This window comes from Euphorbia lathyris, chromosome 5 (genome assembly GCF_963576675.1).
Source record: "Euphorbia lathyris chromosome 5, ddEupLath1.1, whole genome shotgun sequence".
NCBI lineage: Eukaryota > Viridiplantae > Streptophyta > Magnoliopsida > Malpighiales > Euphorbiaceae > Euphorbia > Euphorbia lathyris.
Genome location: NC_088914.1, coordinates 62,028,146 through 62,040,705, shown reverse-complemented (window position 1 = coordinate 62,040,705; position 12,560 = coordinate 62,028,146). Strand labels below are relative to the sequence as shown.

The 12,560-nt window shown below is 36.3% G+C and overlaps 2 protein-coding genes across 5 annotated transcripts; one reads left to right on the top strand and one right to left on the bottom strand.

The window, feature by feature from the left end:
• The first annotated feature begins 1,251 nt into the window (after window positions 1-1,251).
• LOC136230329 (uncharacterized) lies at window positions 1,252-8,093 on the top strand. Its single transcript, XM_066019375.1, has 8 exons — window positions 1,252-1,518; window positions 1,614-1,730; window positions 3,329-3,555; window positions 3,644-3,855; window positions 3,981-4,083; window positions 5,885-6,255; window positions 6,377-6,851; window positions 6,942-8,093. The coding sequence occupies exons 1-8, from the start codon at window positions 1,335-1,337 to the stop codon at window positions 8,088-8,090; spliced, it is 2,838 nt and encodes a 945-aa protein (XP_065875447.1). The 5' UTR covers window positions 1,252-1,334; the 3' UTR covers window positions 8,091-8,093.
• Window positions 8,094-8,124: 31 nt separating this feature from the next.
• LOC136230330 (probable glucan 1,3-beta-glucosidase A) lies at window positions 8,125-11,977 on the bottom strand. Of its 4 annotated transcripts, XM_066019377.1 has the most exons (10): window positions 11,397-11,976; window positions 11,167-11,282; window positions 10,969-11,088; window positions 10,186-10,368; window positions 9,747-9,905; window positions 9,421-9,590; window positions 9,163-9,318; window positions 8,736-9,088; window positions 8,476-8,655; window positions 8,125-8,388 (listed from the first exon to the last, which is right to left on the bottom strand). In XM_066019377.1, the coding sequence occupies exons 1-10, from the start codon at window positions 11,470-11,472 to the stop codon at window positions 8,306-8,308; spliced, it is 1,596 nt and encodes a 531-aa protein (XP_065875449.1). In that variant the 5' UTR covers window positions 11,473-11,976; the 3' UTR covers window positions 8,125-8,305. The 4 variants fall into 4 exon arrangements, with proteins under 4 accessions (XP_065875449.1, XP_065875451.1, XP_065875452.1 ...); XM_066019379.1 differs by lacking the exon at window positions 11,167-11,282 and having other exon boundaries at window positions 10,186-10,387; window positions 11,397-11,977; XM_066019380.1 differs by lacking the exon at window positions 11,167-11,282 and having other exon boundaries at window positions 11,397-11,975.
• Window positions 11,978-12,560: the final 583 nt, after the last annotated feature.

Genomic DNA, 12,560 nt, shown 5'->3' with positions numbered 1-12,560 from the left:
ACAAAATAAAATCAATAATTTTATGTGTGGATTTTCCGACTTACATAATATTTTATTTTAAATAATTATTAATTTCTTATATAAGAGACAGCAAACTAGAGACATCAAAATTTCTTCCCTGATATAGATAAAAGAGATCTAGACAATTGATTAAGTTCTAATCTCAAATATTAGCTTTCATTATCCATCCTTAATTCTCACCACAAACAAGTTTGATAAGAAGTCAAGAATTTATTCCAATTTTAGGAATCACCTTCTATTAAAGTCAAGGTTAGAATTAGTCGTGATTTTCATTAAAAAAAAAAAGAAAAAGAAGAAGACGATTTTTTTTGCTAACAATTACATATAATTTAAAACACCAAAACCTATTTCATTTTTAAAATTTCTCTAAAGGATATTGAATTTGAACTTTTCACCAAATGACTAAATTACTTTTCATATAAACTCATTTTTATGTATTTATTTACAATTGATTTTGTACTTTTTTTTTATTTAAACCTAATTAAATTTATTTATTTTTTTTAAAAAAATTTGATTTTATGAAAAAGTTATCACAAAAAGATTTCCAAGAATTGATAGAAACATTTTAAAAAATTGGAAATGCATACACGTTGGAAATGGGTCATGACACGATAACACGATTCGCGTAACCCGCAAATTAAGCGGGTTAGGGTTGAGGCTAAATGAATCAAAGTGTTAAACAGGTCAACTCGCAAAACTCGGTTAATAAACGGGTCGGGTCGCGGGTTGGCTCGCAAACTCGTTATAACCCGTATAATTTTAGACGAGTTAACGTGTCGGGTCAACCTGTTTCACTAACCCGCCAAACATGACCCGTTTACGATCCATTAAGTTAAACAAGTCATGTCGTGTCAACCCGTATTTAACCGAGTCGTGTCGTGTCAACCCGTTAAATTAAACGAATCGTATTTGGGTTTCAATAAACGGGTCACTTGAGTAGGTTGACACGACCCGTTTACGACCCATTAACCCATTTTGACACCCCAAGAAAAACGAGGGAGAGATGAGATGACTAACTGTTTTTCGAACATGCGGCAGCTGCACCTAACGGTCATTTGAAGTCTGGTAGCTGCAGCGTATGGAAGCAGAGCAACACTGAAACTTCAATCAACCAAACAAGTACGCGAAAAAACAATAATGGATTACGTTGACGTTGAAGCCGACCCCTAATTAAAATTATTAATCTCCCATCATTTCCTATATCATCAACTCCATTTCACAATGCGCACTTTTAGCCTACCCCTATCCTCTGTTTTTTCTTCTTCTCTGTCTTTTTCCTTCAATCCTCAACTACCGCAGCCTTTCCCTTTACCATGGGACTTCCTAAATTCTTCTCCATTTTCCGTTTTAGCAACCAACCCAATGGTGGTAACAACACTTCTCTTCCTTATTACAGTCCCATTCACCAGAACCTTGTCAAAACTCATGACAACTCCACTTCCAATTCTGGGTTCCGCAATTCTATCTCTAATTACTTTCGCAATTTTATATCAGCAAGTGAGTCTCTTGTTTTATTGTTTAGTATTTTTTCTTTTCTACTTACTTTTTGTGTTTGGTGACATGGTTTATGTTATTTTTATGTAATGGTGTAGAAATAATTGATGGGGGGTCAAAGACGGATGCGGAGGAAAAAGTTTATTCATGGTTATATGCATTGGCGCAGTCTGATAAGGATTTGGTTTATGAGTATGTTCGGTCCACAGAAAGAGGTGAGAATATGAGTTATCATTTAAGTAATGTTGGGAAGTTTATGTGTTTGATGAAATGACTGTGAATAAGAACTGTTCATTTTGTTAATTAGGATTCATGTGTTAGATATAGCAACAAATAGTGGTATTAGAGATTTGAAGACTTATATAGTTTAAATATGGGATCAATATCAAATATAACAGTTATACACACGTATACAACTCTGTTGATATTGAAATAGTTAATTAACAAATTTTGCATCCATACACAGCTACATGATAACCTTCTGATTCTACACTTTCCTCTTCTTCCTTCTAACTCTTTCTTAAAGTATATGTACAATTGGTAAGAAAGCAATGACAACATCACAATATGTTGCTCTTAAAGAAAAGATGCATAGAAAGATGCTTAAAGCCTTGAATATATGATAGAGCAAATGGAAGTGCCAAATATGGATTTTATCATTGCATTCTCTTCATAAAAATTGTAATAAGCTTTAACTTATATTATTCTTATAACATTCAAGGATTTAAGAAAATGGCTTCCCAAGGGAATTTTACTGGTCTTATTTTGACCGGAGAAGCATCTCTATGATATGATGCTTGGCTCAACCCCAATAACTAAACTCTAGCCAGCCTTCCTTAAATCCTCACTCATTCTTGTGAAAAGTCACCTGATTCTCTAACGACTCATGCCATGTATTTATCCATCTTGTATAATACTGAAGATGCTTATATACAACAGTTGTTCTTCTATTTGAATTAAAGAAAAACGTGAACTTGTTTTAATTTTCTGATATCAAGAGTGTATTCATATGTTAAGGATTAGTTAGTTCGAGAAACAACTACATAAAGTGTCTACAGTTCTTGCTTGCTTTTCTCCATTTTCTTCACATGTTGCGATGAAAGCTTTTCCATTGACTAATTTCAAAACCATTATACTTCCACCATGTTTTCTGTGTATTTGTTGCCATTGGCTGATCTGGTTACTTGAACAATTGGGAGATTATAAAGAATGCATATATTTAGACTTGGCACCGGTCCGGCAAAACTATATTAGGCCTTTGTACATGACTATATTTGTGGACCTTGTACATGGCCAAATTTTGACTTTCGGTCCCTGAACTTTGATTTGGTAAGTGTAGCCCATGAACATCGATTTTACAATAAAATGTAGCTTTTATGAACGAAATCATCACCCCTAGTGTTTAGGGGAATATACTACCTAATGGACAAAGCAGACTTAACAGTGCATGTCGTTCAAGCGTGACAATTCTGTCCATTAAGGGGTACATTTCAACAAATCAAAGTTCAGGGGTTTAATCTCACCAAATCAAAGTCTAGGGGCTGAAAGTCAAGATTTGGCCAAGTTCAAGGGCCAGAAATATAGTTTAGTTAGACCGGAATATATACTACCAGTTTTTCCTTGATGGTGTGAGAGACTTTTTTTTAATACATCATTCTGGTAGGAACGGTTTTCTTTTTCCGAAAAAGTCCACCCACTTTGTCATGATGCCAATTTATCATCTTTATGATGTGTATGAACAGTCTAGTGCATATACTGTCCTGGCCTATGTACGCTTCAATATCATTAGTCAAGTATCTTTGGCTTTGTGCAGGTTTGAGCTTCACGGAAGCAGAGAGGAGATTAAAAGAAAATGGCCCAAATGTTCCTCTACATTACACTTTTCCAAGCTGGTGGAACCTTCTTTGGACTGCCTTTTTCCATCCCTTCAACATTATTCTAATTGTTCTCTCAACACTCTCATATATTGCCAGTGACAATCCAAATGGATGCATCTTGCTCATATTGGTTTTCATTAGTGTCAGCCTTAGATTCTACCAGGTAAGTTATGATTTCTATTTGTACAGTCAAACGAATGACATCTATGTATCTCATCAATGCCCTTCACTATTTTTCATTAACATTTCAGGAATACAATAGTTCAAAAGCTGCCATGAAGCTCTATGAGTTCGTTCGTTGTCCGGTAAAAGTACAAAGGTGTGCTGGTAAAGTTGTTCAGACAGAGTTAATAGTTCAAATTGACCAAAGAGATGTTGTTCCAGGGGATATTGTCATCTTTGAGCCGGGGGATCTTTTCCCAGGTGATGTGAGGCTATTATCTTCAAAACACCTTGTTGTAAGGTATAGGATCTCCATTCGGTGTATCTTTTTTCTTGATCATATTTTATAGATTTCTTCATGTCATGCCTTTGTTTCCTTCAAGAGCCTATTATAGAGTACATTATCACATCCTGCTCTTTGAACAGTCAGTCCTCATTAACGGGGGAGTCCTGGACAACTGAGAAAATAGCTGACACTAGAGAAAAACAGAGCACTCCTTTGCTGGAGCTCACAAATATTTGCTTCATGGTATGTATAAGTAGTCCTTGTTTTCCTCTTTTTCTTGTAAAACTCAATAGTCAGAATGTGTACTTCCACAGTAATTTTCTTCCTGATAGCATGGTGTCAGCTATTAATATGAAGTGGACCTTTAACTATTAGCTTGAGCTTTTAGTTCAAATGGTTCCATGACATGGTATCAGAGCCAGTTTGACCAAGTGGTTCGATTCCTCGCAGCCCCATTTGTTGAGTTATTTGTAGGACATGGTAATTTGGGCCTGTGTTGTGCATGTCAGAGATTAATATAAGATATATGATTGAGCCTTAACTATCAGTTCGAGCTTTTAGTTCAATCGGTTCCATGACATGGTATCAGAGCCTCTAGGACCAAACGATCAAGGGTTCGAGTCCCGACAACCTTATTAATTTGTGGAATTAAAAACACATGGCGGGATGGGCCTGTGTTGTGCACCCTGCAAGCCCAAGGGGCATTTGCGTGTGGGGGTGTGTCAGAGATTAATATAAGATATATGATTGGGCCTTAACTATCAGTTCGAGCTTTTAGTTCAATCGGTTCCATGACAGTGCACGCTTCAAGCCTAGTAGGCATTCACGTGTGGGAGTGTGTCAACTATTAATATGAAGTGGACCTTTAACTATTAGCTTGAGCTTTTAGCTAAAACGGTTCCATGACACACGGATATTCTGGGTAATATCATAACATCACTAAATTTTCTATCCAAAGTTTTGGAGAAAGTGTCATCCAAAAGTGTCAGTTATGGTTTTAGCAATATACGGATTGTTTCAACATTCTTTTATTTCCAAAGTAAGGGTGAGCCTTTGCCCATTTGTAAGGTTTTTTAGTTGTAATTTGGAGTTCATAGGTTCAAATGCGCAGAAGCACCCCCTTGAAATGCAAGAGAAAAGTTCCTAATTCTAGCCTTTTCCCCTGCACATAGTGTAGGAATTTTTTTTTTTTTTTTGCCTGGAACATGTAAACATATTAACACAAGTATCATGTTGAAAAGAGAAGTTTGTATAATGTCTATTCACTTACCAATGTGTTTTATGAAATTGACTATCTAACCCAAATCAAATCAGGTAGGCTCCCATTTTACTTGGATATGGAACTTTAGTAAAATAGAATGTGTGATGGTAAAATGCCTTTAATTCAAATATTCATAAATTGAAGTGCAGGAGGCCATTTCTTAGAAAAAAGAAAAGGGCATGATTATGACTCTCCTCAATTTATGTGTTATGCCTCAAGGATGCTTAAACTCCATAATTTAAAGTTATAACGTTTCCTGCATGTAGCGTTTCTGTGAAACCTGAATGTACTCCTGAACAATGTTGGTCAGGAGATCCTGAACAATGTTTTTCAGGAGAATCTATTCTGCAGTAAGCTTATAATATACTAATAGTTAATTTTATGCCATTTTGCTTCAGCCTTTTTCTACCAGTTGAAATGTGTAAGATGTCTTGCACTCAAAAAAGAAATGTGCAAGATGTCTTAATAAAAATAATTACATGTTTATATCAGCTCTATTGTTGAGCAGTGGGGCTGTCTTCCTAATGAACCTTTTATTGGCAGCAAAGAAAAGTGACCAACTAATAATGAATAAGAATCCAAAAAGAAAAAAGTGTAGATGCTCCTTAAGGAATATGCTCATTGTCTTCAGGTAAAATTCTGTTATGAAAAATTGTGGAGAAGCAAAACGGTGTTAAGATTGCAGAAAATTTATATATATTCTGCTTTTACAAAGGAATCTATATAGTTTTTGTGACAAGTATTTAACCTGTATGCTTGACAGAGGCTTTAATATATATTCAGGGAACAAATGTGGTATCAGGAAGTGGGAGTGGTCTGGTTGTATCTACTGGATCCAAGACTTACATGAGCACCATGTTCTCAACAATAGGAAAGCAAAAACCACCAGACGGTTTTGATACTGGCATCCAATGGATATCCTATGCTCTTATATGTGTTATGCTAATTGTAGTGACAATAATAATTCTGACTGCTTACCTAAAATCTCGTAGTTTGAGCGAGAGTGTTCTCTTCGGCCTCTCAGTTGCATGTGCACTCACTCCTAATATGCTTCCCCTCATTGTTAACACAAGCCTTGCAAAAGGAGCTCTTGCCATGGCTAGGGACAGATGTATTGTCAAAAGCTTAGCTGCTTTGCGTGATATGGGATCCATGTAAGTTCAAACTCAATTTATTCTCATGTTCACTAAATTTCTATATCTACACTTTCTTCTAACTACATTATTCCAACTTCTTGTTTTGTTAAACCTAATATGGTTCATGGGTTTGATACAGGGATGTGCTATGCATGGACAAAACTGGTACACTAACCATGAATCGAGCTATAGTGGTTAATCATCTTGACAGCTGGGGCTCATCAAAAGAAGATGTTTTACGCTTTGCATTCCTCAACTCTTACTTCAAGACTGATCAGAAGTATCCTCTAGATGATGCAATTTTGGCATTTGTATACACAAATGGATATAGATTCCAGCCATCCAAGTATAGAAAAATAGATGAGATCCCTTTTGATTTTATACGAAGAAGAGTATCTATCATTTTGGAACATGAACGGGAAGAAGGCAAATTCATGGTAACCAAGGGTGCGTTGGAAGAAATAATTAAAGTCTCCTCTTTTATTAACCATGTTGACAAGGGCACCATCACAACTTTCTCTGAAGAAGATTACTTGAGAATTCTAAGTATGACAGAAGAATTAAGCAACCAGGGGTTGAGGCTCATAGGAGTTGCAACAAAAAAGCTGGAAATGGTATGTCCAAATCTAATTACATTAGAATTAAGGTTTTCCAATTGATTTCATTTGGGTTGCGTACTTACATCTTTGATTCGTAACATGTAGCAAAGAAGTCACCCAAGCATGATCAATGAAGAGGTTAGTGAATCAGATATGGTGTTCCTTGGTGTTATCACATTCTTTGACCCTCCAAAAGACTCAGCAAAGCAGGCTCTATGGCGGCTGGCAGAAAAGGGAGTAAAAGCAAAAGTATTAACAGGTGACTCACTTTCCCTCGCAGTAAGGATTTGTGAAGAACTTGGAATCAGAAGCACTTATGTGACAACTGGCCCAGAGCTTGAGCAACTCAATCAGGATGAGTTTCTTGACGCCGTGAAAAGAGCAACAGTACTTGCTCGGCTAACCCCAACTCAGAAACTCCGAGTGGTGCAATCCTTGCAGACATTAGGTGACCATGTAGTTGGATTCCTTGGAGATGGGGTTAATGATTCGCTTGCAATAGATGCTGCAAATGTCGGTATCTCTGTCGACTCAGGGGCATCAGTTGCAAAAGATTTTGCAGACATCATTTTGCTGGAGAAAGATCTAAATGTGCTTGTTGATGGGGTTGAGCGTGGTCGTCAAACATTTGGTAACACCATGAAGTACATTAAAATGTCGGTTGTCGCGAATGTTGGGAGTGTTCTTTCAATCCTGATAGCAACTCTGCTGCTAAAATTTGAGCCATTGACACCAAGGCAGCTCCTGACTCAAACCTTAATATATAGTGTCGGCCAAATTGCCATCCCATGGGATAAATTGGAGGAAGATTATGCGAAAGTTCCACAAAAATGGTCCCAGAAAGGCATAACCAAGTTCGTATTATGGAACGGTCCTGTGTGTACCCTCTGTGACATATCGAATCTTCTATTCCTTCTCTGCTATTATGACAGTGCTTTTCCAGGATACGACATGTTTTTCCACTCTGCTTGGTTCATTGAGGGGTTGTTGATGCAGACTCTGATTTATCACTTGATCCGAACAGAGAAAATCCCTTTCATACAGGAGATTGCTTCATGGCCAGTGCTTTGCTCAACACTTTTGATATCTGCCATTGGAATTGCATTTCCGTTCACAATAGTAGGACAATACATGGGACTTGCTAGTTTACCATTTTCATATTTTGGATTTTTGGTGTTGCTTTTTCTTGGTTACTTCACAATTGGCCAAGTAGTCAAGAGAGTTTACATTTTTATTAACAACAGTTGGCTTTAGAGAAGAGGGTGAAATTAGAGAGAGAAAGTGCATGGAAAGAAATTCTTTCCTTTTGTATATTATTGATTGAGTATTTTAGAAATATCATTGACATTCTTCCTACAACACTGTTATTATTGAAAATTTGCAATATCAATGAAGAAAATAATAGCCGTGAAACAAAAACGTCGAAAAGTAAAGCCTGTTGTAAATAATAGCAGCTCTTGTGTTACCGGCTATGTTATAAGATGCAGAAAAAAGCTAGTAATCAATCCAAGCAATACTACACTTCTAAAAATTTGCTTGGCTGGTGAGTTACCTGCATAGAGAGATCCCATAATATGCAGTCAGATTTGCAGAGCGGGTCGGAGAAAAGGACAAAAATAAATGAGGGTTGAGGTGATACCAAATTGGAGATAACTGTTCTTAATGTTCCATTCAAAATCCCAGTGCTTTCTGTCATTTTTGAGAGTCCAATATGCCCATCCAAATGAAGCTGCATTATAAACCTCAAGTTGTGCTCTTCCAAAATCTTGATAATCTGTCTGAGATCCACTCAACGCATTCCATTCGTTCACCCATTCTCCTGCAACAATTAGTATCCATTCAAAACCTAATCATGGCCTCGTTGATTCTTATCGAGGATAAAAGGGTGGAGTAGCTTACCAATAAAAACAAGAGGGCCATTTGCACCGTTCAAAGCCTGTAACTGAGTTTCTCTGCTCTTGTATATAAATTGGATATTGTCCGCAGAGCTCATATTAACGAAGAAAGTGTCAAAAAGATTGTAGTAATGCAAATCGACTACAATGTTCTCAGATCCAATATTGGCCTGGTAAAGCTCCAGAGGATCAGCATTGCCGATTCTTTGGCAAACAATGACATAAGCTTTTGGCGAGTACTTTCGAACTATTTCATAGCCTTGTTTATAGTATGGAACTAAAACATCCAAAGGAACTGAGGCAGCAGAGGGTTCATTTAAAAGCTCAATTCCCAGCAATGAAGGATGTCTTGCGTACCTGTAAATGAATTCATTCGTGTTAGTTTGGGATAACCTGGGCTCTGTAAACAGTACAAGAAATAAAAAATGTACCTTGAAGCTAGAAAGTCGATGACATGCAGTGTTTGTGAGATGTAATCTTGAGAAGAAGGCCAGCCAGTTGTACCGTCTCTACTAGCACTGTGTTCCATCCCATTTTGAGAGCCAGGAGCTGCATGTAGGTCAATTATGCATTTTATGTCATAGGCTCTGCAACACAGTGATGAGGTAAATAGCGAAAGTAAATATGATGTTTGAGCATTTAAATTTGCATTTGCAATCCAAACAGAAAGAGGGAAAAACAGGACCTACTGAGCCCATGAGAATGCATTATCTAGAGCTTCCAAAGATCCTCCAATAAATGGAGCTGGAGGATTAGGATCATAAGCAATCCACCAACCAACAGGGATCCTCACAGCATTAATCCCGTGTCTATACAGAAACTTGAAATCTTCCATTGTAATAAAACTGTTTCTATGTTTCTGCAATTGTTATCAGTCATAAATATCCAATTAATAAATGACTCAACCTGATTCTGTTTGTCTCATTCTATAAACAACTGTTGTCATGACTCTACTCAAAACTTTCTTTTAGACATTGTTTTAATTAATGTAATGTAATTTAAGACAACGTTTTACCTTAAGAATCTCTTTGGCCTTACTATGTCCATACCCATTTGCAAGCTGGAAATCTCCGTGCAAGTTATTTGCAACAATCACCATCTCGAATGTGGCTGCATTGTCATCCCATCCTGGTTTCCCTGGATAGTCTGCTGTGAGCTGATTTCCGATTGAAGCCTAAAAATAGATAATATGATGTCAAAAAAAAAAAAAAAAAAAAAAAGTTCAAAACAAAACAAAAAATAGGAATACACAAAGAGGCAATTTAACATCAGAAATCTTAAACTGCCATATGGAATCTGGGTAGTTCCTTATATCCATTTTAGATTTGCTATTGGCAGCAGACAAAAGGAGCTTGTTCCATGTATATGTTATGGTTAGATATCCTATGCTGACTCCAGATAACATCTCTTCTTGTTTCCCATTACATGAGCAGAAATATAATCAGAAACCTTACCTGTAGATAGGTCCCACTAGTAAGTTTAATGTGAACTCTATTGTTGTTTCTCTCAATGGAAAATGATTTTCCCTCTGAAGATGAGTTCGCCGTAGCAGAAATAGAGCACCCTTCACCATCACATGTTAGAAACTGGCCTTGAGATGTACGGAGCTGGAATTCTATTGCAGAGACTCTCCACAACTGCAAGAAAGAAACCAAACTGGATAATTTGTCTGCATTAGCATCAGCATCAGATCAAGTTTACACTTAAAAACAGCCTAGATGCTTGACCTCCATGTTTAACATTATGTATGAACTTGGATTGGATTAACAGTAAACCACCTACATACAACAGCTATGATACCACTATCACCTAAAAACCTTTAATACCTCATATACCAATCTCTAGACAGATAACTTATTACATTGTCACAAGGAGACATCAATTCATTTTCTCTATATCGAATGGAATATAATTGTACCTGGGGAGAGAGACTGAGTCGTGTCCGTTTTTAACAACAAAAGTGAAAGAAACATTAACAATAAAAGAAACTAATTTTTGACCCTTCTTCAAGTAACTCGTGTAATCAAATAACTAAATATGAATTGTAAGGCTACAAAGATAAAAGAGTCAAATTTAGCAAGTTCAAAGCAACTAAACAAAGCTTGCTTAAATTGCCAAATTGCACCTAATGAAAGACAAATGCGGAGTACCCCATTTTTTTCCCCTCTCGTTCTTAATTGATTGAATTGGAATTATAAACATGAAAGAAGTGAGAACAATGTGATGAGGCATCTTACTGTGAAGGTTTCCCATGAAGAAGCAACATCTCTATCCACTGTAATGCCCATACCACCTCCATTTTCTGCAGAGACGTACTTCTGTAATGTCACTGACTTCAATTGAACTTGTGTACCATCCTACATTAAAACATTCCTCAAACTCAAATTTCAGAAAAGAAAAGTAGAGGGTAAACAGAAATTGAAAAAGAATCTCACAAGCATGTCTCCATTGGGAATTCCATCAAACAGTGAGGGTTTAATCCAACCTTCTATAACCAGCCATCCTCCCAAATTTACTCCTCTAACTTTAGAACCTCCTCTCAATCCCTCCACTTAAATTCAACATTACAACATTCAAAACAGTCACAAAATTGAACTAGTTGATATTCTCATCTTCAAATATAAGAGCATGTTACACCAAAAAAGAAAAGCCAAAAGAACCTCACCTGAGTGTACTCGGACGAAGATTAGCCAAGAAGAAAGTGAAAGTGCAAGTAGCCATTTGGTAAAAACAAGTTCCATGAAGAATGCAGGACCCTAGATCATCAATTAAGCCTAAATATAGAATCCATTTGCGACATCAAAGTAGAATAGCCCCCAATAAAGAAATCAAAGGTAATTCAAAACACACCCTGAAAAGGGGAAAAAAGGAAATCCAGTTGGAGAGAATAATCCCTTCCTTATCGCTGAATTAATACCAAAATCAACATTGTAAACAAGCACAACATAGGTTCGGCTTTTGGGCTTTTCTCTTCAGCAGAATACTCATCTTTTCCACATTAGTTAAGGAGAGCGAAGACAGCAGCAGGGACATCAAAAGAAGAAGAAGAAGAAGAAGAAGAAGAAGAAGAAAGGAATAAGAAAAGGGAAAGAGGAAAAAGTTGAGAAGGCAGTGTGTGCATAGAGAAGGAAAGGAGTATAATTGATTGGTTGATTTGAGAAAGGTTTGGAAGCTGAAAGAGAATAAAAAGCTTTACTTTCACGAGAGAATGAAGATCCATCCATGGTGATTTGATTGATGTGATTGATGAGTAGCAAAATACAGTATGTATCTCTATCCTTTCGATTATTTACTGTATTTTTTCTTACTGTGAGTTTTTTGGGTTTTATATTTCTGTTTTCAACTGTCCTTCCTTTTATTAAATTATTACAACTTCATTATTTTCAGTTCACTGCGTCCTTTGTATAGCATTTATGAATTAGGATGTTCTCAAATTGAGTTTCAATTTGGAAGCTCGCATCGCATTATAAACTCGATTTATAGGTGTTGATTACGAGTTAATTACAAAATTGGTTTAATTAAGAAGCTAGTTTATATTTTTAGACCCTTCACAATACATATTATCAAATTAGATACTTTTATTATCTACTTTTCAAAAATACTTTTATTTTGAAAAAACCACCAAATCATTGCATATAAGGAGAGTTGCGCAAGCAATTGCATTCAAAGGTTAATTATACCAATTGAGAAATCTGATTACATTTATAGACATATTACAACAAATGCTATCAAATTAGATACTTTCATTATCTACTTTTTTGAAATACCTTTAATATATATGTTATCGCTTAACACCACTTATGTTTCACTTCTTATGCTTTATGCAATC